This window comes from Patella vulgata, chromosome 9 (assembly GCF_932274485.2).
Source record: "Patella vulgata chromosome 9, xgPatVulg1.2, whole genome shotgun sequence".
In the NCBI taxonomy this organism is placed as follows: Eukaryota; Metazoa; Mollusca; class Gastropoda; family Patellidae; genus Patella; species Patella vulgata.
The window spans coordinates 13,779,595-13,802,762 of NC_065887.2; the positions used below are offsets into that span (position 1 = coordinate 13,779,595).

At 35.6% G+C, this 23,168-nt stretch overlaps 1 protein-coding gene across 3 annotated transcripts in view; it reads left to right on the forward strand.

Moving 5' to 3' along the window:
- Positions 1-23,168, forward strand: part of LOC126831902 (mediator of RNA polymerase II transcription subunit 24) — a 28,189-nt gene that overhangs the window by 3,473 nt on the left and 1,548 nt on the right. The window contains exons 4-20 of one of the 3 annotated variants that reach the window (XM_050562559.1): positions 968-1,080; positions 2,324-2,547; positions 3,265-3,394; positions 4,058-4,217; positions 5,764-5,889; positions 6,303-6,430; positions 7,865-7,951; positions 10,996-11,110; positions 14,734-14,876; positions 15,298-15,418; positions 16,402-16,574; positions 17,949-18,048; positions 18,877-19,049; positions 19,380-19,620; positions 21,160-21,394; positions 22,229-22,281; positions 22,758-22,845. In XM_050562559.1, the coding sequence (XP_050418516.1) occupies positions 968-1,080; positions 2,324-2,547; positions 3,265-3,394; positions 4,058-4,217; positions 5,764-5,889; positions 6,303-6,430; positions 7,865-7,951; positions 10,996-11,110; positions 14,734-14,876; positions 15,298-15,418; positions 16,402-16,574; positions 17,949-18,048; positions 18,877-19,049; positions 19,380-19,620; positions 21,160-21,394; positions 22,229-22,281; positions 22,758-22,845 (2,410 nt within the window). The remainder of the gene's footprint in view (positions 1-967; positions 1,081-2,323; positions 2,548-3,264; positions 3,395-4,057; positions 4,218-5,763; positions 5,890-6,302; positions 6,431-7,864; positions 7,952-10,995; positions 11,111-14,733; positions 14,877-15,297; positions 15,419-16,401; positions 16,575-17,948; positions 18,049-18,876; positions 19,050-19,379; positions 19,621-21,159; positions 21,395-22,228; positions 22,282-22,757; positions 22,846-23,168) is intronic. The other 2 variants (XM_050562560.1, XM_050562561.1) reach the window with 2 other exon arrangements.

The following is a 23,168-nucleotide window of genomic DNA, read 5'->3' on the forward strand; positions in this document are numbered from 1 at the left end:
TAAAGTCAGAACAAGGTCCGTTGACTTTGCCGTATGACTACGACGAGTGCTATTAATAGTATCATTATTTAGCAGTCAACATCGTAGGACGACTGTTACATTATTCTAAGATTTTCAAACATCAAATACAAAATGACAACGGGCAAGTTTTGTTATAAAGAGGAATATAATCAGACACAACTCTATATAATGGGGGACATCTTCGAATAACCGTACCGTTGAATTCGAACCGTTTAACCATCCAGTTCTAACCGTTTACAGATATATACGACTAGTCATAGGAGCACTACCTAACACTGATGGGGGGTGGGTGGATAGCCGAATGGTTAGCACGTGCGCGCTGTATCGTAAAGCCTGTCATTGGGTCAACTGGCGTTGTTTCGAATCCCCGGTTGTACTTGAAAAGGAGTAGGGTCGCCTGTCCAACCTCGTGGGTTTTCTCTGGGTCCTCCGGTTTCCTCCCACTGCTAAAAACCCTTACGCGCAAGCAAATTATTGAAATAAAATTAAACCATATGTTAGTCCTGAAATGACCTAGTTTGTGTCGAGTGGACGTTAAACCCCATTTCTCTCTCTCTCTCTCCTAACCCTGATGATTCTGAGACACACTGGCTTAACACTGATGATTCTGAGACATCCCTGCCTAACATTGATGATTCAGAGATACCCCTGCCTAACACTGACGGTTCTAATATATGGAATGGAATGCTACTTAACCTCATTCATTTTGATGCTGTCATATAATATATTACATGTTTAATTGGAGAATTTTGCCTGGATATCAAATTCCAACTGTCATGTTTATTTCAACTAGAATGTCCACGAGTACACAATAGGATCTCGGTTTTCCGTACTATCCTAATGACTAGGCACACATTCCTTGTCATCCCCACAGGTGAGAATCAGGCTTCTTCTTCTTAATCTGGTCGAGGATTGAATTTTCTAGATGGTATAATGTATGTTTCAGGTGATACCACATAGTACAGTTTTTAAACATATATCAACATATGATGATATATCTAAACCATATTGTATCATAGCTTTAATAGATATAGCTGAAACATTCTCTACTAAACTCAGGTTAGTAATCATTATAGTCTAAGATTCTACAGTAAATATCAGTGGGTTTAGATGCATAAATCAAAAACCAACATGTGATGATATAACCTATTAAACATGTCTGAAAAATCCAATCGTTATGACAGTTAAACATACATTATGCAAGAGCTAAATCTGCACCTATTGCAGGTCTTTCTTTAGGCCTGAAATGTTATCTAAATTAGTAATTAGACATTAATTAACCTATCCAGACCATAATCAACTCTCGATGACACCGCTAGGCTGAGCTGTTTATTGGATTAGATTCTGATTTGCTGTTCGACTTCCATTCATAATTAAATCATGAAATTTATAATCGAGACTATGTTATTTTTTTATCCTACCGACTTTAGTAATGATGATCAAGGCTAGGATGAAAATTCAATCGCTAAAATCTCGGTTTATAGTAGATCAATTTGACTGAAATTTTCAGCAAATTCCCTTTACAGTATCTAGTTTTTAACTATTTTAGTGAGAACTGCCAGCTCTTTATCTAATCTCCCATAATGTATCTTTAAATGAGTAAAAAGTATGCTATTTTGTCTCTGTCCTTCTATCCAATTGCTTGTGGATGTTCTAGAGTGTAAAAGTATCATTCAGTGGACTAGAAATTCATAGACAGTGTTATGTTCATGAAGCCTGAAGAAGCATTTTGAACGATTTCCGATAACATTCAAATGCTCCTACCTATTGTCTACAAAGAACTGAAATACAACATACATGTACTTTATACCTGCAATCTTGTCTTTAAAGCGGGGTTAAGTCGACTTTGTAACCCAAAGCAACTAGTTGCAGTCCATTGCAAGAGTGCTTACGTCGATCATATCAGCAACTGAGGACAACTGGGAGCAACTGAATTCGGAGCACTTATGTCGATCACACTGAACACGTGACTGTTAATTTATTCATCACGTGATCAACAAGATGGCAAATCACTTAGAAGAAGCACCCCAAAGGCATGGTTCTGTTAGTATATTATTGTCGACATCATTATTTATAAAGTCACATGATACATGTCTCTTATCACGTGATGTTATTTCCATGGAAACGAGTTAACTCCAGTTGCAAAAACGCTCATGTCGACTGCAACTAGTTGCAGCTAGTTGCAGAAAGTTTAACATGTGCATCTGACTGCAACTGATTGCAACTAGTTGCTTTGAGTTATGGGTGCTCATGTCGACTTTTTTCAAATGTATTTAAAATTTGTTTGTTTTAATTTGTTCAGTTTTAGTTATGGTACAGACAGTTCTATACAGATGTGTAAATCACTGTTAATGTTAGTTCATTGGTTACTAAACAACATTCTCAAATGTCTACAGAAAATACAGGATGGCAAATCAACCCCAGAATATGTCAGTATTACAGATCGTGCCAGTTCGGCCGTTCTTAAAACTCTAGAGAAACAGACAGTCTGTACCTTATTACAGATAGCTAGAGCAGAAGTCACAGGTAAAAATATAATAATCAGTGCTTAGTTATTCTTTGAGTGGCATTTAGTAATTGGAACATAATCGCTTAACCTGTCTATCGACCATTCTACGTCTGATTGACAGGTCGGGATAATCAAGACTACTTTTTTACGAAACATAACAGAAAGCTAGAACAAGAAATTGAATTAAGAAATAAGCATGTTAGGTAGCTCAACAATCGTTTTAAGAAGCTTGTAAAAGTAAAATGAAACTACTGCTAGTATCATTTTCCTGTCTAACCCGAGTAATTCAGAGATATTATTTGTACTAAACCAAAAGATGCCGCTCTTAACGGTACAGTTAATGATAAAGCACTTTAAAAAATGAAACGAACGTAATTTCTAAATCTGCTGTAATAACCAAGAAGCTTAATTTTACTGCTATTCAAAATCGTCAACAATAAATTTTTTACGGCTGTAATAGTTGATAGATTTGTAGAGAATTGCACGTGCCATGGCTTTTTATAGTATCATACTGTCAGAAAGTTGGTCCCGGCACGGCGAATGTGCACGCTTCAGTGGTAGTCTCGAACTATCAGCGGTGGACTGTATTTCTGTGAGTACATGGGTCACCTTATTGTTGGCCAATTAGTTTAAAGCATGACTATTGAAATAGATTGATATATGTACAAAATTTCATAAAGAAATATATGTTTGTTAATATTGATTATATTTTTGCTGTTTTTTTTTTATTTCAGATAATTATCGTGATTTTGAACAAGCAGAAGTTAATGTGAGAGGAACTTTGTCTCAGTTATCACAATCTCAGAATGCATTGCCAGCAACTACTAAAGATAAAGTATCTGAAATGTTAGGATCATTGTCTCGGTGAGTTCTCTATTTTACAAAATTTCATTAAATTCAGAAAAGCAACTAAACCTATTTGAAAGTTATTAGTCTATATAGTGAACATTAGTCTGATACTATGGGTTAATGTCTTAACCCTGTAGCACTTGAACCACCCAAACTATTGACCCTTCTAAACCAGGGGAGCCACGGTGACTCAGTGAGTAAGATGCTGGCTCGCTAGCCTGGTCGAGATAGTTCATCAGGATTTTCCTGTATGGTTTCCCCTTGTCAGTGGTGGAGGACGGAGAGCTTGTCAAGGACAGCTGTCTAATTGTTCAGATAGGACAGATGTGCAAATCTTGGTGGTATACAAGATAGTTACTTGTGTAACACAATAATCAATATGCATAAAGTTGCATTTCGTATGGTTGAAACTAATTTAAAACCAGATAATGATAAATGAATTATATAAAAAAAACTACTATGATTGACATCCTTTAATCCTAGAGTATAGTGCTTGGTCTGCTCTTTAGACCCCCTAAACCTCCCGAGTAAGTTGACAGTGGGTTTCTGGCATCTTAGTGGTTTATGACAGTTTTACGAACTGTCTATGGATATACCGTTATGTATTTATCTATAATCTCGAATGATTATTTCTAAATTACAAGATAATTATCTATAATTAAAACTGTGTATTTCTAGATTGCAAGATATGAATTTACCTAGTGATAATGATGATGATGGTCCGAAACTACAACTATGTTCTACTATAAATACCCTTGTCTCATTAGAGGCAGTACTTAACTCTACTAATGAACTACAACCATTTGTTGATCAAACCATGGTTATAGCCAGACTATTGGTAAGAGATTTAAACACACATTATGCAAGAGCTAAATCTACCTATTTAGGCCTGAAATGTTATATGAACTATTAATTAGACATTTATTAACAAACAAGACCATAATGAACTCTCGATGTCATCGGATACTCAAGATTTTAACTAGATTAGAACTGTTCGCCATTTAAAAATTTAATTAAAAAATTGGAAAGCGAGGCTAAGTTTCGAATATACTAGTGCCCTGGTTACCACTATGCACACATCTTGTCAAAACTACAAACAGTGATAAAATGGCTGAGAATGAAGTAATTTGAATGAAATTTTCAATATTTTCTTTTTTTATCATCTATTTTTGAATTATTATAGCAAGAATGACCAACTCTTTATTAAACTCTTAACTAATGTATCTTTAACATGCCATCACTACGGAGTCAAAAGGTTGTATCCAGATTTTGTTAAATTGTTTAAGAGATTCTGAAAAACACATAGTGGTTCTTTTACAAAATTGTAAAATTAAGATGTTGTATTTCTAAAGATTTTCTTAAATATATGTATAAAATACCTGGAGCTGCACACACATCAAATAGCGACAGCTTGATGGAGCGACACACATCATATAGCGACAACTAGATAGCTGCACACACATCATATAGCAACAGTTAGATGGTGTTGCACACACATCATATAGCAACAACTAGATAGCTGCACACACATCAAATAGCGACAGCTTGATGGAGCGGCACACACATCATATAGCAACAACTAGATAGCTGCACACACATCAAATAGCAACAGCTTGATGGAGCGACACACATCATATAGCAACAACTAGATAGCTGCACACACATCAAATAGCAACAGCTTGATGGAGCGACACACATCATATAGCAACAACTAGATAGCTGCACACACATCAAATAGCGACAGCTTGATGGAACGGCACGCATCATATAGCAACAACTAGATAGCTGCACACACATCATATAGCAACAGTTAGATGGTGTTGCACACACATCATATAGCGACAACTTGATGGAGCTGCACACACATCATATAGCGACAACTAGAAAGCTGGACACACATCATATAGCAACAGTTAGATGGTGTTGCACACACATCATATAGCAACAACTAGATAGCTGCACACACATCATATAGCAACAGTTAGATGGTGTTGCACACACATCATATAGCGACAACTTGATGGAGCTGCACACACATCATATAGCGACAGCTTGATGGAGCGGCACACATCATATAGCAACAGCTAGATAGCTGCACACACATCATATAGCAACATCTTGATGGAGCGGCACACATCATATAGTGACAGCTAGATGAAAGGATGTGGAAATAAAATTCTGATTCTGAAAGTGTATTTCATAAAATATGCCAGATATGACCTTTTGACTTCCCACTAATGATACACCTACTCTATTATTTTATAGTACTATTATACAAACTCTTTGTGTCAGGGCATGTATGTTTCTGGTAATGATCTATGAAGATCATGTACTGATCAGTCTGTACTGAAATATGTGGTTGATAGCTGACTATTTTTGTACAGTTTTTTCAGAAACTATCATGGCCACAGTTATATGTAGAACTATTCCGTGCTTGTTTTATGGGAATAATAGATGCTCCTGCCAACAGTCCAGAAGATTTAAAATGGACATCGTTTACTTTTCTAAAGGTGAGTAATTACTGTGAAATTCTAAATTCCATGTAGCATTTCGGATGGGACAAAAAACTAAGGTCTCATGCATATATTGGCTTGCAGGTACAAGAAGCCTTGATAGTTAGATTTCATAATTTAGAGTTGGCCCTAGTGCCACTGTCAGAGCAAAATTTCCCTAATTGAACATTGTAGTTGTTATTTTTTTTTCTGTATGTGCATTGTATATATTAGCGGATATATATATAGGGATGGATCTCATTTTTTCATTCTATCTGAATGATTCTTCTCTTCCCGTTTTAACATTACTTTCGTAACTTTCTTGTTAACTGTTTACCTCATAGCTTACCTTCCTTAGCAAATTTATTGTTACAAGCCAGAATTTTCTATTCATCTAATTTCTCCATATACTTTGTTCATTGTTATTGTAGATTCCACAGATATTACAGAGATTACAACAGAATGCTGCTGGTCGAGATGTCATGGCCGATTTAGAACAGAGTTTTGAACTTCTTATAAATTCGACTAATTTATTAGATTTAGCTGATCAAAAGAAAAAGTAAGTTTTCAGGGAATAATAGAACTAGATTAAAATTAAGTTCTCAACAGTAAATAGAACACAGATTTCCCAATCAGATTAGGATATGCACATTAAACTAACCGTGCCAATTTGAGAGGGTATCCATTGATGAAACTAGGTTGAAGTGAAGAAATAACCCATATTCCATTTGTGAAAGTTTCAGATTCCACTGTTTAGTTTTATAAGAGACTTGATGAACATGGCGATCAATTACCACTATATAACATTGGGAAATATCTAGGCATGGTTATCAAGGCACATGGGGATAGCGTTATATATTTTGTGATCAGCAACAACATAGGAAAATGGAAAGTTTGTTAATTCTCGTCTTCATTATTGTAATTTGCAAATGCTTCAAAAACCCCCAAATGGGTATCAGTGACGTTAAATAACATTATGGTTTTATTTAATTGGGAGCCACGGTGGTTCAGTGAGTAAGATGCTGGCCGAGAAAGTTCATCGGGATTTGTCGGCGTGGTTTCCCCTTGTTGGTGGTGCAGGACGGAAGGCCAGACAAGGACAGCTGTCTAGTCATTCAGACAGGACAAAAAATGATGTCTTGTGTACACATATGTGTGCAGTGTTAGATGTTAAACCTCAGGCTGACCTTAAAAATATCTTTGTTTCGCCTAACGCGACCGACTAGCTAAAACCACCCCCGACTTAAATTATTTTATTGCACTTTTCCACGATCTTTTTATTTTATTTTGTGTGTCAACCTGAAATATATCATGAGAGTTATTTCCCTATACTATGGCTATGGTTTGATTCATTATTGAAACTGGTTGATCAAGACGAAAGCGTCATAGGTGTCGCTTCTCAACAAAATGGTTGCAGACGAATACACGTCCATTCCCACGAAATAATTCTGCCTCTATGTCTGTGGTGCGTAGTTTTAAACATGACGACGATATTTTCAATATCCGTTTTCGAGAAAAATGAAAGCACAACGCGCACTATCGTTAAAAACGTGTTGAAGGAGTTTCACACTTCAAGTTCGTGGCTAATCGTGTGCGAGTCGGGCATCACGAAAAATCCCGATGTCATTGATTTGTTTGCCAATAAAGAAGACGAATGTTTCCACCCGGAAAATTATTAAGCTGTCAAATTAGCTCTTAAGTTTAATAAAAACTTTCAGTTCGTTACTTTTTACGTCAGACCCCAAATTCATTAAACAAAATTAATGAATCTGTAGTATACAGCTAATAAGTTTTCTGTATTGATTTCTCTGACTTTAAAAAAAAATCTGAAAAAAAAACCGACCTACCGACCCTTCTCCTCGATTGTGGGTCGGGTTTGGTGAAACAAAGATATTTTTAAGGTCAGCCTCATTTCATTTTATTTAGTCAGATATGACTATGATAATGTATCTTTATTAGTTGAAATTGAGATGTTATATTTTTTTTATTGTAGATGTGATTCAATAGAACAGTTATTACAAGGCTGTATTAAAGCTGATTTATTAAAAGATGTACATAGTCAACGTATCATGCAACGACGGTAAATAACCTCTTTAATATATATTCCTATTAATCTTGCTACTGTCGTACACAAGATGGTCATGTAGTTAGGGAATGTGGGCTGAGATTCTGTCTTTGGACAAACTATGTTATAGTTGTCCATGCTGAGATATGAAATTTAGTTGTAGATGCTGAGATTTGAACTTTAGACAGTCTATAGCTGAGATTCAATCTTTAAACAGTCAAGTGCCTGTCCATGCTAAGAATCAAACTTTGAAAAGTTTCATTGTCCATGCTGAGATTTGAACTTAGAATAGTCCTAGTAGTTGTAGTTGATTTTGGACTATACAAGTTGTCTGTGTCGAGATTTGAACTAAAGACATTATCTCATTACTTCCATTTCCATAGTCATACAACCACTACAGGTCCCAGCACAGACCCAGAATGTTTTTGAAACACTGGTCTAACAAAAATGATATTATTAACAAAATCTGAATTCTTTAGAAAGGGTTATAATGTTCTTTTTTAAAGTGTAAATATATTCAGAACAAAGTGTGATTATATTCTGAACAAAGTGTAAATATACTATTCAAAAAAAGTAGGGGATATTTGATTTTTAAGTGTTATTAAAGTCACCTAATGAAACTGACGAAGAAACAAATGACAAAATGAAATGAAGTTCACATTCATCGATTTATTCCAAATGATCGTTAGACTAAGTAAGGCACAGACTGACCATTATAAGGGTAAAATGATACCCGGGGTCAAACAGCAAAGTTACCACAGCATCACAACCAAGTCAGTAACGGGTAAATCCTCCTCTGTTTGCCAAACAAGCATTGATCCGACGTGGCATACTCCTAATGAGACGTCTAAGGTCATTTTGGTCCAGATTGTCCCATTCCTGTTGCAACGCAGCAGCAAGTTCTTGGACATTGGCAGGACGTTGTTGACGTTGACGTAACCTCTGTCCAAGCATGTCCCAGACATGCTCAATGGGGGAGAGGTCGGGACTCAGTGCTGGCCAAGGTAATGTGGCTATGTTCTGTTGTTGGAGGTAACCTGTAACGATCCTGGCCCTGTGACATCTTGCGTTGTCATCCTGGAAGATGAAACGGCGGCCAAGACGTCGTGCGAACGGCACAACATGGACTGCCAAGATGTTGTCCCGGTAGTACTGGCCTGTAACACGCCCTGCAACAACATGTAAAGCCGTTCTTCCAGCAACAGTGATGCCTCCCCACACCATAACAGAACCACCCCCAAATCGATCATGTCTGATGACGTTAACGTCTTGGAAGCGCTCGTTTCGACGACGCCACACCCTCCTACTTCTGTCCAAAAAATCAACAGTGAACCTTGACTCATCTGAAAACATCACATTGCTCTAGCGTCGATTATCCCAGTGTTGACGATCCCTACACCAACGACGTCTTGCCTGAATGTGATGATCTCTCAAACAAGGGATCACGCGAGGACGTCGGGCGCGAAGGTGACCCCTATGCAGTCGATTCCGAATCGTCTGGCCACTCACTCTCACACCAGTGTCTGTTTGAAGACGAGCGCTGATCTAATTTGCTGTGATGACACGATTTCTCAAGGCCAAGGTACGGATAAATCGATCCTGGGCTTGGGTTGTCGCCCTTGGTCGACCTGAGCGTGGTCTGTCCTGTACAGATTGTGTATCACGGTATCTGGACCATAGCCTGCTTATGACAGACTGAGAAACATTCATCGTCCGCGCCACAACCGCCTGTGTTGTGCCGATCTGTAGCATGCCAAGGGCACGTAACCTTTCATTTTGGGTAAGCCGACGCAAATATCAAAATTTGTTTTCTGGTCACTAAAACAATTAAACTGATGTTTCCACCCTGGAATTCAATGCCACAATGACTGTAACATTCAAAGTCAGAGTCGTGCAAATCTTGGGTTGGACCCCCATGATGAACCCAAGCATCACCTGCATTCCATGCGGTAGCTATTGGTGCGTTTGGGCGTCACATGTAACTGGAAATGTTTCTTCTGTTAGGTTCTATAGTGACTTTTTTCGTAGTCATTTGCATATTTTAGTATTATGCCCCCAAAATCAAATATCCCCTACTTTTTTTGAATAGTATATATTCTGAATAAAGTGTAATGATACTCTTAATAAAGTGTAATGGTATTTGGATTAAAGTGTAATGATATTCTGAATAAAGACTAATGATATTCTTAATAAAGTGTAATGATATTCCAGGGAGGGGCGGGGGGTTGGATTTTCTAGTAGTTTAATGCATGCGCGTGAAATCACAAGATTTGTCATTAAGTCAAGTGCAGTGGTTTTGATTCCCTGCTTGCGCTTGAACTGTGACAAGGAGTAGGGTCGCCTGATCAAACTCATTTTTTTTTTTCTGTGTCCTCTATTTTACTCCCACTGCTAAAGACCCCATACGTGTAAGCAAATTATTGAAATAGAATTGAACCATATGTTAGTCGTGGACGGATCTAGCTTGTTTCAAGTGGACATTAAACCCCAATTTCTCTTTTTTTCTAATGATATTTTTCATAAAGTGTAATGATATTCTTAATAAAATTTAATGGTATTCTTAATACAGAGTAATGATATTCTTAATAAAATTTAATGGTATTCTTAATACAGAGTAATGATATTCTTAATAAAATTTAATGGTATTCTTAATACAGAGTAATGATATTCTTAATAAAATTTAATGGTATTCTTAATTCAGAGTAATGATATTCTTAATAAAATTTAATGGTATTCTTAATACAGAGTAATGATATTCTTAATAAAATTTAATGGTATTCTTAATACAGAGTAATGATATTCTTAATAAAATTTAATGGTATTCTTAATACAGAGTAATGATATTCTTAATAAAATTTAATGGTATTCTTAATACAGAGTAATGATATTCTTAATAAAGTCTAATGATATTTTAAATGTAAATTTATGTTTTAAAATGTCTGCTAATTGTACAGCAAGAAAATGAAGAAATATATCATTATATTGAGCATGTCATTAATATGAATTATTAGACATCTAAAGAACATTGGAATTTAACAAGATAAAATCATTTCTTTCAGTGAAAAAGAAAGAGGACGTCTGCTAGATAAAACTGAAAGTAGCCAAGGTGTACCATGTAGTAGCATCGTTATACTGAGGGCTGAGGTTACTGTGTCTAGCATTCTCAAGGTAGAGGTAGTTTTCCACACTGTTTGGCACAGTGCTTTCTTGCTTTATTTGGCTTCTGTAGTATATTTTATTTTATTTTATTTGCTGATTATTTTTATGTTTAATGGTGTGGCGTGTTTCTTTTTAGACCTGAAAGTAGCTAAACATCTTTTATTTTGGTCAAGATAAAATATTCAATTGGGTTAATCTGATATGTTATTTAAATTAGTGATGAGACAATCAAATGGTTTTTTTTCTCGGAGAAATGAGGAAATGTTCCCTTGTTTGCTAATTTTACTATAAATCTTGGAATTATTGTTCGACATGGATATCTCATCACTGGCTTTATTTATATTCGTAACATTTTGAGAAAAGACAGAATGTCAAGCCACAAAACCTTGCATTTGACCCAAATCAAAGAGATCTAGCTATTTTAAAGGATAATGTCAGTCTTTACATTTGTTAAAATAATATTTGATTCATTATCCAGTTTTATATTAATTTCATTTATGCGGTGCAACTTTCATGACACCCAGTGTTCTGGTGTGATATTAAATGCATAATCATTTACACTTCATGTCAGCCAGTGTTCTGGTGTGATATGAAATGAAAAAACATTTGCACTTCATGACAGCCAGTGTTCTGGTGTGATATTAAATGTAAAATCATTTGCACTTCATGACAACCAGTGTTCTGGTGTGATATTAAATGTAAAATCATTTGCACTTCAAAATAATTTAAAACTAGATAACAAATAGAAATATTTAAAAAATGCAATGGGTTGCGTTGTCCTTTAACACATTCCTTCCATATCACTCAAACAACAATCTGTTTGTAGAAGCTTTTTAGTGACAAATTTGCCTTAATAACATCTTAAATTTTTACTTTACTCTTAACAAGATGTTAATATTTAGGTTGTAGTATTCAAGTGGTCAGTGCTCCGAACTTTTGATTACGATGTCCTAGGTTAAAATCTTGACATCGGCTGAGCCGAACAATAGGTTTTTTTTAAATTGGTTGTCACTTGAAAGGCGTACCATCTATGCAGCTGATATAGTGTACCATGGAGTTACAAAAGCAAAAATAAAGTAAAACAAAAAAATAAAATTACCAATGCTAGATAATCTCCTGGCTTGGATTTAAAACAAGTTCATCAATTCAGTTCACAGCAAATAAAGATGGCGATCATCTTGTTTGTTAGAGAGCAGCACAGACCGATGGGAATTTCAGTTCATTATACCTTTTTAAATATCAAACAAAATTGAACTAATATTTGGACTGATGTTCCTATTACTAGGCTATTAGAAATTCAACTTTCACAATATTGTAGTTTGCAATGGATTCCATAGCTCTAAAATCATGCATAGTCTTTAATAGCAATATTGATATCTGAAACCAATTTTTCAGCATTAATAACAGTAATAGAATAAGTAACAATAACATTAGATACTGTAAATACAATCACCCTTGATTCTTTATCGTATTTTTTTGTTATTGTTTATTTAAATGTTTTAACATGTTTCACTATAACTCGGGTATCATTTAATCTTGCGTAGTTAGCACCAATTTTTTTCACGTTCATTCAATATCAAATCTTTGTTTAAAAACTCGAAAAAAAATTGTTTGAAATTGCCCCAAATCATCTAATTTGTACTACGTGTGTTGTTTAAAGCGGATCATTCAATATTGATAATGAGTGTCTAATTTACAAGTGTTTACTTTCTCGATCACTGTTAAAAAATAAAAAACCCAATTGATTATTGATGTATAACGATTACCGATAATTTTTGAACAGTGGTCAGGAAATTAAATGCTTGTAAATTGGACACTCATTATCAAAATTGAATGGTCAGCTTTAAACTGGACACAAGTACAAATTAGATCATTTTTGGTGATTTTAAATAATTTTTATGAGTTTTTTAAAACAAAGATTTGATATTGAATGAATATGAAAGAAATTATTGCTAAATACACAAGATTAAATAATATCCAGGTTATAGTGTTTACTGCTTATAGTTATAGTCTGTAGCTTATTTCTTTATCCCATTCCATCCCAAATCTGCGCCATATATTTGTCACGGCATGACATCGCTCATTCATAATCTATCGTCTTTTATACTGTGCACATATTAATGATGTGAAAGATATCTGGTGATAATTTTTGTTACTTTACTGTATGAACAATTTATTGGAGCCATGGTAGCTCAGTGGATCAAGCGCTGGCTAAGTAACCAGGATGTCTGGGAATCGATCCAGGTATTTGTCCAGGATTTTCCAGCATGATTTCTGCTTGTCGGTGGTGAAAGACGGAGGACCTGTAAAGGCACAGTGTCTAGTGATTGGGATGGGATGAAAAACCAAGGTCTCATGCTAGCATTCATGTAAATGAACCCTTGACAGTTGGAATTTAATGAAGAGCAGGCGGATATGCTGCTGTCCTGGCATCATTGGAGCAGGATCTAGGATCTTGTTGATCTATGGTGTGGTTCTTTTTTGAATCAAAGCCTAAATCTCTCCAATTCATGTATGATTGACATAAAACTTGGTATGCTTGTCCGTTGGACAATACATGTCGTCCATACTCGAAAACTGCACATTAAAACAATAGATCAGCTTTCTTTAATATTTCTATTCACATGCACATGAACAAAATCTCAATGTTCATATTAGTAAATACTGCATTATCATAGGAATTTGATCCACTTGCTTGGCTTACTACTTAATTGTAACAGATACATGTAATGTCCGTTTCTTCATTAAAATAATTCTAATATAGAAAGTCTAATATAGAATCAAAATTAAAGTAGGCTGTTGCGCAGCTGTCTAGGCAAAATTTGGCCTTTATTAGCCCAGATGGTGACAAGGATAAGACATTAAATACTATTTCATTTAATTTCTATTCAGTTCACATATAAGATCATGTTGGCAAACCATGACAACATTAAGATGATGTAAAGTCTTAAAACTTATTCTAAGTCTACAAATTCATTCTAAGTCTACAAACATGATCTTATGTAGATCGTTGCTGATCTATGATAAATTTTTGTAGATCATTGCTGATTGATGATTTGTGCTCATCGATGACAAAATTTTGTAGATCTTTACTAAAAATTGATCTTTGTTGATCAATGATAAAAATTTATAGATCTTTGCTGATCAATAATAAAATTTTGTAGATCTTTGTTGATTGATGATCTATGCTGATCGATGATCAAATTTGCTGATCATTTTGTAAATCTTTGCTGAAAATTGATCTTTGTTGATTGATGGTAAAACTTTGTAGATCTTTGCTTTGCTGGTGAAATAATAAAATTTTGTAAATCTCTTTTGATTGATGATCTGTGCTGATCAATAATGGAATTTTGTAGATCGTGGCTGATCGATGATAACATTTTGTAAATATTTGCTTATTGATGATTAAATTTTGTAGACTTTTTCTGATCAATGATAAAATTTTGTAGATCTTTGTTGATTGATAAAATATATGAGATAGATCTGTCAATCAGTCACTGAGATATGGATGTTTAACGATTTATTATGGTTTTTCACGGTCGGTTTTATCGAATATGATATTATATGAAATTAATTATGTTGATAATTCCCCCAAAATTCTGATCAAATATAGTCTCATTATGTTTAACTTGATTCAGACGTTAGATACAGACTTCCAGAAAAACCAGGAACCGTTGTTCAGTCTTCTATGTAAAATGATGTCTGGGAAAAGTTTTGAAATAATTCTTGCTGCTGCAGCATCCATGGGAGAACTCAAGAACCTGGCCATCAAGTTGATTAAGTGAGTATATGGTAATGATTTTATAGTACACAGGGGTTTGATTGAATGGTGGTGCCAAAGTGGTTTGGTGAGTACTGAGCTCAGCTGGCTCTCACTAACTAGCAGGTCCTAAAGTTCAATCCTAGTCTTCGTCGAAAAATTTTTTCAGGATTTTCCAGCCAGGTTTCTGTTTGTCGGTGTATGATGGAATTTTTAATATTTGGTGAGATTGTTCTTTTGAGCTTTAGGAGGAACCCTAATTAATGAACTTCAGAGTTTTCCCTCCTTTTCCATTTTAATTCCTTGAATTCTAATGAATGCCACACATGGTGTATGTTTTTGTATGAATTGTGTATGCATGTATGACTTGTTTTGTCATCTGCATAATTATTAATACTTGGAAGAGACCAAAACACTTAAGGTTTTTATTATTTGTTTTTAGATTAAATGAATTTGCCCGTCATTCAGCTGGTGAAGCCGGTAAAGCATCACAGACTCGTGCTAGACTGTTTGATATCACATTTCTCATGTTATGTCCTATATTACAACAATATGGTCTGGAGGTAAGAACAAATAAATAACAACAACACTAGTCCATGCATTTACTTTGTGAGTACATATAAGTTAGTGGGGTTGGATGGCCGAACCGTTAGCACGTGCACGCTGTATCATAAGGCCTATCATTGAGTCAACTGGCATGGTTTCGAAACCCCGGTTGTACGTGACAAGGAGTAGGGTTGCCTGTCCAACCTCGTCCGTTTTCTCTGGGTCCTCCGGTTTCCTCCCACTGCTAAAGACCTCTACGCGCAAGCAAATTATTGAAATAAAATTAAAAACCATATGTTAGTCCTGAAATGACCTAGTCTGTGTCGAGTGGACGTTAAACCCCTCTCTCTCTCTCTCTCTCTCTCACATATAACTTACATAGCCCTATGTACAAAAAACAAAGACTGTCATGTCTAGTCTTGTATGTCTGTAATGATATCTTATTTATGCGTTAACTTGTTTATATGTTTTCACTGCTGTCTGTTGATTTTGTGGGGACCATGGTTTCGTCCACAATTACCTGTGAATACTCCACAGATATTTCATTTGGTCTGAAGGAATTCGAAGACATCTATCCAAATTCAGAACTTTTCTATCACAAATCGCAGACTTATCTCCCTTGTTTATGTTCAACTCTTGTTCAGAGTACAGGACAGAGGACTCAACATTATGTTTAAAAATTGGTGAGATTGTTCCTTGATGCATAAGGAAAAATAGAAATAAAACTTTCAATAGAATTTTTAAATATTTGGTGAGATTGCTCTTTTGAGCTTTAGGAGAAACCCAAATGTTCCTTTTCCTTTTTTATTCACGAATCTTGTGAATGCAATACATGGCAGACATCTATTGACATTTCTACTTATAAGGCTTGGGTCAGAGTTCAAAAACTTGCTTGGCAGGATTTATCGACAATGATTTTAGAGCATGGAAGCCTGATAAGCCCCTGTTTGCTGTCTATAGCTTTCATAGGTCATCCAATTCATAATACTTTATGCTTCAGACCATCACCAATGGTCATAAAGAAACAGTGGATTCATTTTTTGTCCAATGGGCACAGAGATGGTTTCCTGAAGATGGTAAATATAAAAATATAGAGAACTGTAATCCATCAGATTCTAATAAAGTGGAATCATTAATAAATCTGTTTCTGTCATCTGGAGAACTTAAAACAAGGTAAGTACTGCCAAAATATTGCATTTTATTCTGGTACTACTTAAAGATACATTATGAGAGATAAGATAAAGAGATGGCAGTTCTCGCTATAATAGTTAAAAACTAGATAATGTAAAGGTAATTTGCTGAAAATTTCAGTCAAATTGATCCACTATGAGCCGAGAAAGAAACCGGTGAAATTTTTGCATAGTCTCGGTTATCATTACTAAAATCATTAATATAAACAGCATAGTCTCGATAATCCACTTTTTCTGATTTAATTATCTTTGGCCGTTAGCGGCATATAGGAATCTAATCCAGCCTACATCGAAGGCTAGCCTTGACATCGAGAGTTTATTATGGTCTGGATAAGTTAATAAATGTCTAATTGATAATTTAGATAACATTTCAGGCCTAAAGAAAGACTTGTAATAAGCAGATTTTGCTCTTGCATAATGCTTGTTTAAAGAAATTTGAACATTATTGCTGTTGAGTGAAGCAAAACCAAATTCTGTTATTATTTTTTTCATATTGAGTGAAACCTGTATCATTACACAGTGCAGTGGACGCTGACGGCTGGCCCCCAGATCCATTCACTTGATTTGATATTTCTTGTTTATTTCTTGCAATGTCTGTGTAGTTTGTCTTGTCTGCAGGTTTTATCGGTTTTCTTATGCATATAGTGAAGTTCTCCTGCACTTACTATAGGGATTTGACAGTGATGGCGTCTCCAACATTGACAGGGACAGTATGCTTAGTTATTCAGATGGGACACAAAAACCCCAAGATTCACTTGTTTACTAATTAACATGCCTGTAGAAGAACTTTGATAGTAGGTGGAGATGCCACTGTATGGGCAAATTTCTCCTACCTTGCATGCATAACCAAAAAATGTTTTATTATTATTATCATTATTACAGCATATTTATAGTGTGCCCCTTTCATATAACATGTTCAGGGGCACTTTACAAACTGACAATATAATCATAAAAGTTGTATATACAGAAACTTGTTAAAATAAATCGTTTTTTAAAAGAATATAGGGATGTGCAGCATCTTAATCTAAAAGGGGTATAAAAACTAAAAGAGCGCTGACCATAAGAGACTAGTTGAATGGTTTTAAGTCAGTCCATTCCGTAGTTCACAACCCGCCGTACAAGCAGTCTATAAAGGGGATTTTAGTAAACCTGTGCGTGAGACTTGCGTGTTCGGCACCGTAGAAGATCATAGACAGGCCATAGACACTTGTGACAAGTACTGTGGCTGTACTGTTCGCAAAACTTCCACCCAGTTTCATGCGACCGGTTTGCAGGTTACCAAACCATGCATGTCCAAAACATGTACATGTACGGCGGATTGTGAGCTAGACTTTAAGTAGCACATGTTTTATTGTAGTTTAACTCGATGGCATGAAGTATGTTTAAATACACCGTTTGCTATACAAGAAATATTATTTGCCTGGGAACATGGTGCAATAGGTCCAGAACAAGTCAAGGTCAGTTACAACTCCATGTCATTAAAGTGGTCAATATTCAATATTCTTTATTGTCCATATTTTTATACACCCACATTTAATGTGGATATATATGGTCATTCCCTCAGCCAGTTGGTCCAGCTTCTGGTCAACAATTTTAGGTGAACACAACATGCCAGAGTTTTTAACATATTACATCTGTTGAACTCCAGAATTTTCCAATAAAAGTGTGTGAATGTGATACATGACAAAGTTGTTAATGAAATATTTAAAAATCCAGTTAGATTTTACGTGTAGCTATACCGATGAATACCATCCAATTTTAAAATTTAATGAGATTGTTTATTCGGGAATAAGGACAAACCCAATTGAATCATCAATTTCAAAGAGTTATCATTCTATCTACATTTCTAAATTTAAAATGTGAACTGAGAAGAATCTCTTTTCAATCCCATTGATCAAGAGAAGTAACTTTAGAACTGACATGTACAGTGTTGTTTAGTCGTTCCGATGGTACAGATAAAAGAGCGGTCCACCTCTGTAAACATGGACATACACCATGTAAGAGGAGCTTGACAGTTAGTATACGATGAAGAGTAGATTGAAATTGTGCTGACCAGCCAAAATTCTCCTCTCTAGCATTACACATACATATTCTCTTTTTTTGTGTAAAGTATTTATGTCTTGACATGGCTTAGTTTATTTTAGGGAGGGACATTAACAACTCTAAAATATTTGTATTATAAATTTAGACTGTGTTAAGGAATGTAAAAAATTGGATGTGTTATTTACTGTAAAATATATCTTATATCTTATATCTTATATTTTAATTTTATATTTTATATTTAGACTGTATTAGAGAATGTAAAGAATTGGATGTGTTGTTTACCAGTTGTTGTTAGTTGTTGGTTATGTTGTTATATAAATACTGCTGACCAGGAACGACGGGAAAAACCTCTACTCATGTTAGAACAACTCATGACAACATCTAATAAATCTGATTCATCATCACAGAATGACAGGTATTATTGATTATTGTACTGATTATCAACCAGACATCTGGTGCAGAACAAGGTATAGTCGTTCGGATGGGACGGAATATTCCTTGGCAGTTGGAATTCGATATAAAAGTAGGCAGTAGCGTCGCTGTCAAGGCAAAATTTCCCTCTTAGCACACTGTATGGCTTTTGCCCATCTTCAATAGCCCAGTCGAAGCAGAACAGTAGAACATTTAAACCCTATTTCATTTCATTTTGCATAGACTTGGTAATCTTCTCCTGATAGACCAAAAAATATTTCTTTGAAGTTTCATTATTTCTAAACATTTCTAGAACTCCACCTTTATTTTTAAGCAGGTGCCAATTTATGAAGACAGTAATAGAACATTTATCACAAGAAATTTTACCAGCCAATCATCATTTACGTAACATCAGTAAACAATACATTCCAGCCAATGAACCACCTGCTATTATACTAGAAGAAACATTAAAACTAGTGTTTAGTAAAGGTTGGGTTGATTTAAAGAGTTTACATACATTAGAACAAGTTTTAAATCTCTGTGGATCCGATCGGTTCTGTGATCAAGTTGTACATGTAGGTATATTCGTTTCTTACCCTGAAGTTAACGGTTGAGGGGGATGTTCAAGTGGACTCTGTCGGTCCTACCGGGCCTTGTTTATGGGGCTTATCTTATAAACCATTATAAACTTTTCAGACATATCAATCTATTTGTAAATTATAAACACTTATATGGATATACTACTTCTGAATTTACTAACATGCTATACATTTCAATACACATACAGATATCGTTATCAAGCAAATAATGATAACAAAAATGTGGTGCAATATATAAATAACCATTGGAAACCATATAAAAGATTAATCATTTTTATGCTTCCGTGGAACAAATTTAACGTAGTTTTTAGTATGCAAGGGTGTGGTATGTTAATAACCAAGTCTTCTTGTTCATTTTGTGGATATTGATGTCTGGTGGAATTTCTGCAATTTTTATTTATATTTGCAAATTTTCACTATATCTAATTTTTTTATGACTTGATCCACACTAAAGTGTAAACAAGTTGATTATTTAACTTCTATTAAGAAAATATTAACAGTAGATAATCTCTCGGCATGGATTCAATCGGATTAGAAAGAGGCCCATCAAAAGATTTTACCCCACACTATAATAGGTGACATTGGCTTATTTATATCCCCTGCATTGGCTGAGAAAGTTCATTGTGGTTTTCTGACGTGGTGCAGGAAAGAGGGTCTGACAAGGACAACTGTCTGGTCGTTCAGATATGACGAAAAACCGAGGTCCCCTGTATAAATTGGTGTGCACGTAAAAGATCCCTTGGCAGTTGGGATTTGATACAAGAGTAGGCCATAGTGCAACTGCTCTGGCAAAATTTCCCTCATAGCTCACTGTATGGCGTATGCCCGTCTTCATTAGCCTATGGAACTGAATGGAACTGAACCATGGCCGCGCTGTATCATAAGGTCTGTCATTGAGACAACTGGCATAGTGTCGGTTCCACGGTTGTACGTGACAAGGGGTAGGGTCACCTGTCCAACCTCGTGGGTTTTCTCTAGGTTCTCTAGTTTCCTCCCACAACTAAAGACCCCTATGTGCAAGCGAATTATTGAAATAAAATTTAAGCATATGTTAGTCACGAAATGACTTAGTATGTGACGAGTGGACGTTAAACCCCATTTCTCTCTCTCTCTCCCGTTATTAGAACCACCACTTTCACAAGTTGTAGTTTGCAAGGGATTAGAAATCTCTCAAATCATAATAAAAAATCTGCGGTAACAAGCTTGACAATACTGTGTGGATTTAAAAAGGATTTATCCAGAACGCGTTTCGGGCGATCTGCCCTTCATCGACTGGTTACAACAAGGTTGTTACCAGGGATTTTTTACTATGATTTATCTACAAGGAATGGTTCCTGTTTTTCCTCGGATGCATCACTGAGATCCAAACTTGCCTGCACTGTAATAGGGATTCTTCCGTTCTTCTTTCCCTATCAAATGTGCAGTTTTATCGTCTCCTTGGGATTATTAAAAATCTCAAATGATGATGAGCTGATTTTAGAAGAACACTATTTTATTATATTTGTATATTTTCAGCATATGTTAGAAAGTAATAAAGTAGATGATCTATGTATGGCTGTAAGTCTGGTGTTTGCCTTATTTCACATGGATTTAGAACATCTGACACTAAGTTTATTAGTGAATACACTGCCTCGTATACTATACTCAGCAGATAATTCACATCTAATGATTGATCCTAGAGGTTATACATTAGCTAAACTTGTTGTACTCTGTATAACAGCAGCACAAGTCTCTAAAGTTGGACAGAAAGGTAAGTTTATATACTGATGTGGGGGGGGCTCGTTATCAGGGAGCGGGACTAACACATGGTTCAATTTTATTTCAATAATTCACTTGCGCATAGGGGTCTTTAGCAGTCGGAGGAAACCGGAGGACCCGGAGAAAACCCACGAGATTGGGCAGTCAACCCTACTCCTTGTCACATATAACTGGGGAATCGAAACCACGCGAGTTGACTAAATGATAGACGGTATGATACAGCGTGCACGTGCAACCATTTGGCCATCCAACCCCGAACATCAATTAGTACAGAGTGACAACCATTGTTGTAACCTTTACTATCTAACCATCCTAATTCAAGCACTCATCCAACCGTCTTAACATTGTACATTAGTCACAGTGGTTCGGTGGGTATGCTGCTGTCTCACTCATGAAGAGGTCACATGTTGGGTGGGGTTGGGTGGTCAAATGGTTAACCTTGTGGGCTTTCTCCAGTTCATCTGGTTTCCTCCCACTGCTCAAGACTTATTGATATAAAATTGAACCATGTGTTGTGTTGAGTGGAGTTAAACTCCATTCACTTGATCTGATATGTACGTTTGTTGTTTGTGATGTCTGTATATTATGTCTTGTCCGTAGATTATCTTATATATTTGTGTGTGGTGCAGTCCCCCTGCACTTACAATAAAATTAATCCTGGATATGTAGCCAATTATGAAGTTATCATTTTCAAATTCAGTATTATCTGGAGGTGATACAGAATTTTGAGGCACCTAATATTGGGGTACATCCACCCCCCCCCCCCCACTACTGGTTTGTACTGATGACTATATATATATCTATATTATATTTTATTATTTTGTAGAACCGTATGTTAGAAGAGGGAGAAAGAGATCTAGAATAGATGTTGATGTTGAGGTATAATACAGTCTTTCTTGTCACACCTTTCAATCTCAGTCTGATTAAAACACAGATCCTATTTCGTTTCGTTTTTTATAGTTCAAAATTTTGTTTTACTTGTCGTTACTACACTAGAATCATTAGCACAGTCGTGCAGAAAAGTAGGATGTTAAACCCATTTCATTTCATTTCCTCTTAAACCAGTTGTTGTATTCCATATAAATAGTTGTTGTGTATAATTGTGCTCAATCCCTAAATATCACTGAAGGATTATCTTTATCAAAAGCCAATATTTGATTGTAAAGCCAGCAGTGCCACAATCCTTTCTCTCTTTATGTCTTTCACATGGCGATGGCACAAACGAGAGGTTATTATTTAGCTGGTAGAATGATTTAATTAAAGTATATCTTGCTCCACACATAAACAAATAGGAATCCAGAAGATGTTAAAATTAAAACAATCACCAACACGGAACTGTTTTTTGCTCTTTATAGGAAATGGATGAATGTGAAGTTCGACCAGCTAAAATGCGTAAAATTAACGAACCTCAGCTAACTCTTCTCTCAGAGGATTTCAATTTTGGTGAGTAGTGTAACCCATAGCCCATAGGTGCAGGAGCAAAGGGGGGGGGGGCTGCAGGCCTCCCAGATTCGGTAAACCGAACAAACGTCAGGGAATGAGACCATATATCATAGAAATATAATTGGTTGTATAATTGTAAAATGTAATGGTAGCAGTATACGTTTTAAATGCTATAATACTTTAGACCTCGCACAATAACATTTGTGGAGTGACAAAGAAAATTTTTGGTCAAATAGTCTCAACTGGGATTGCCCCCCTACACCTATGGTGTAACCTTTGCTTGATAACAAAGAACAATGACAGTATATTGATGCTATTTTGAA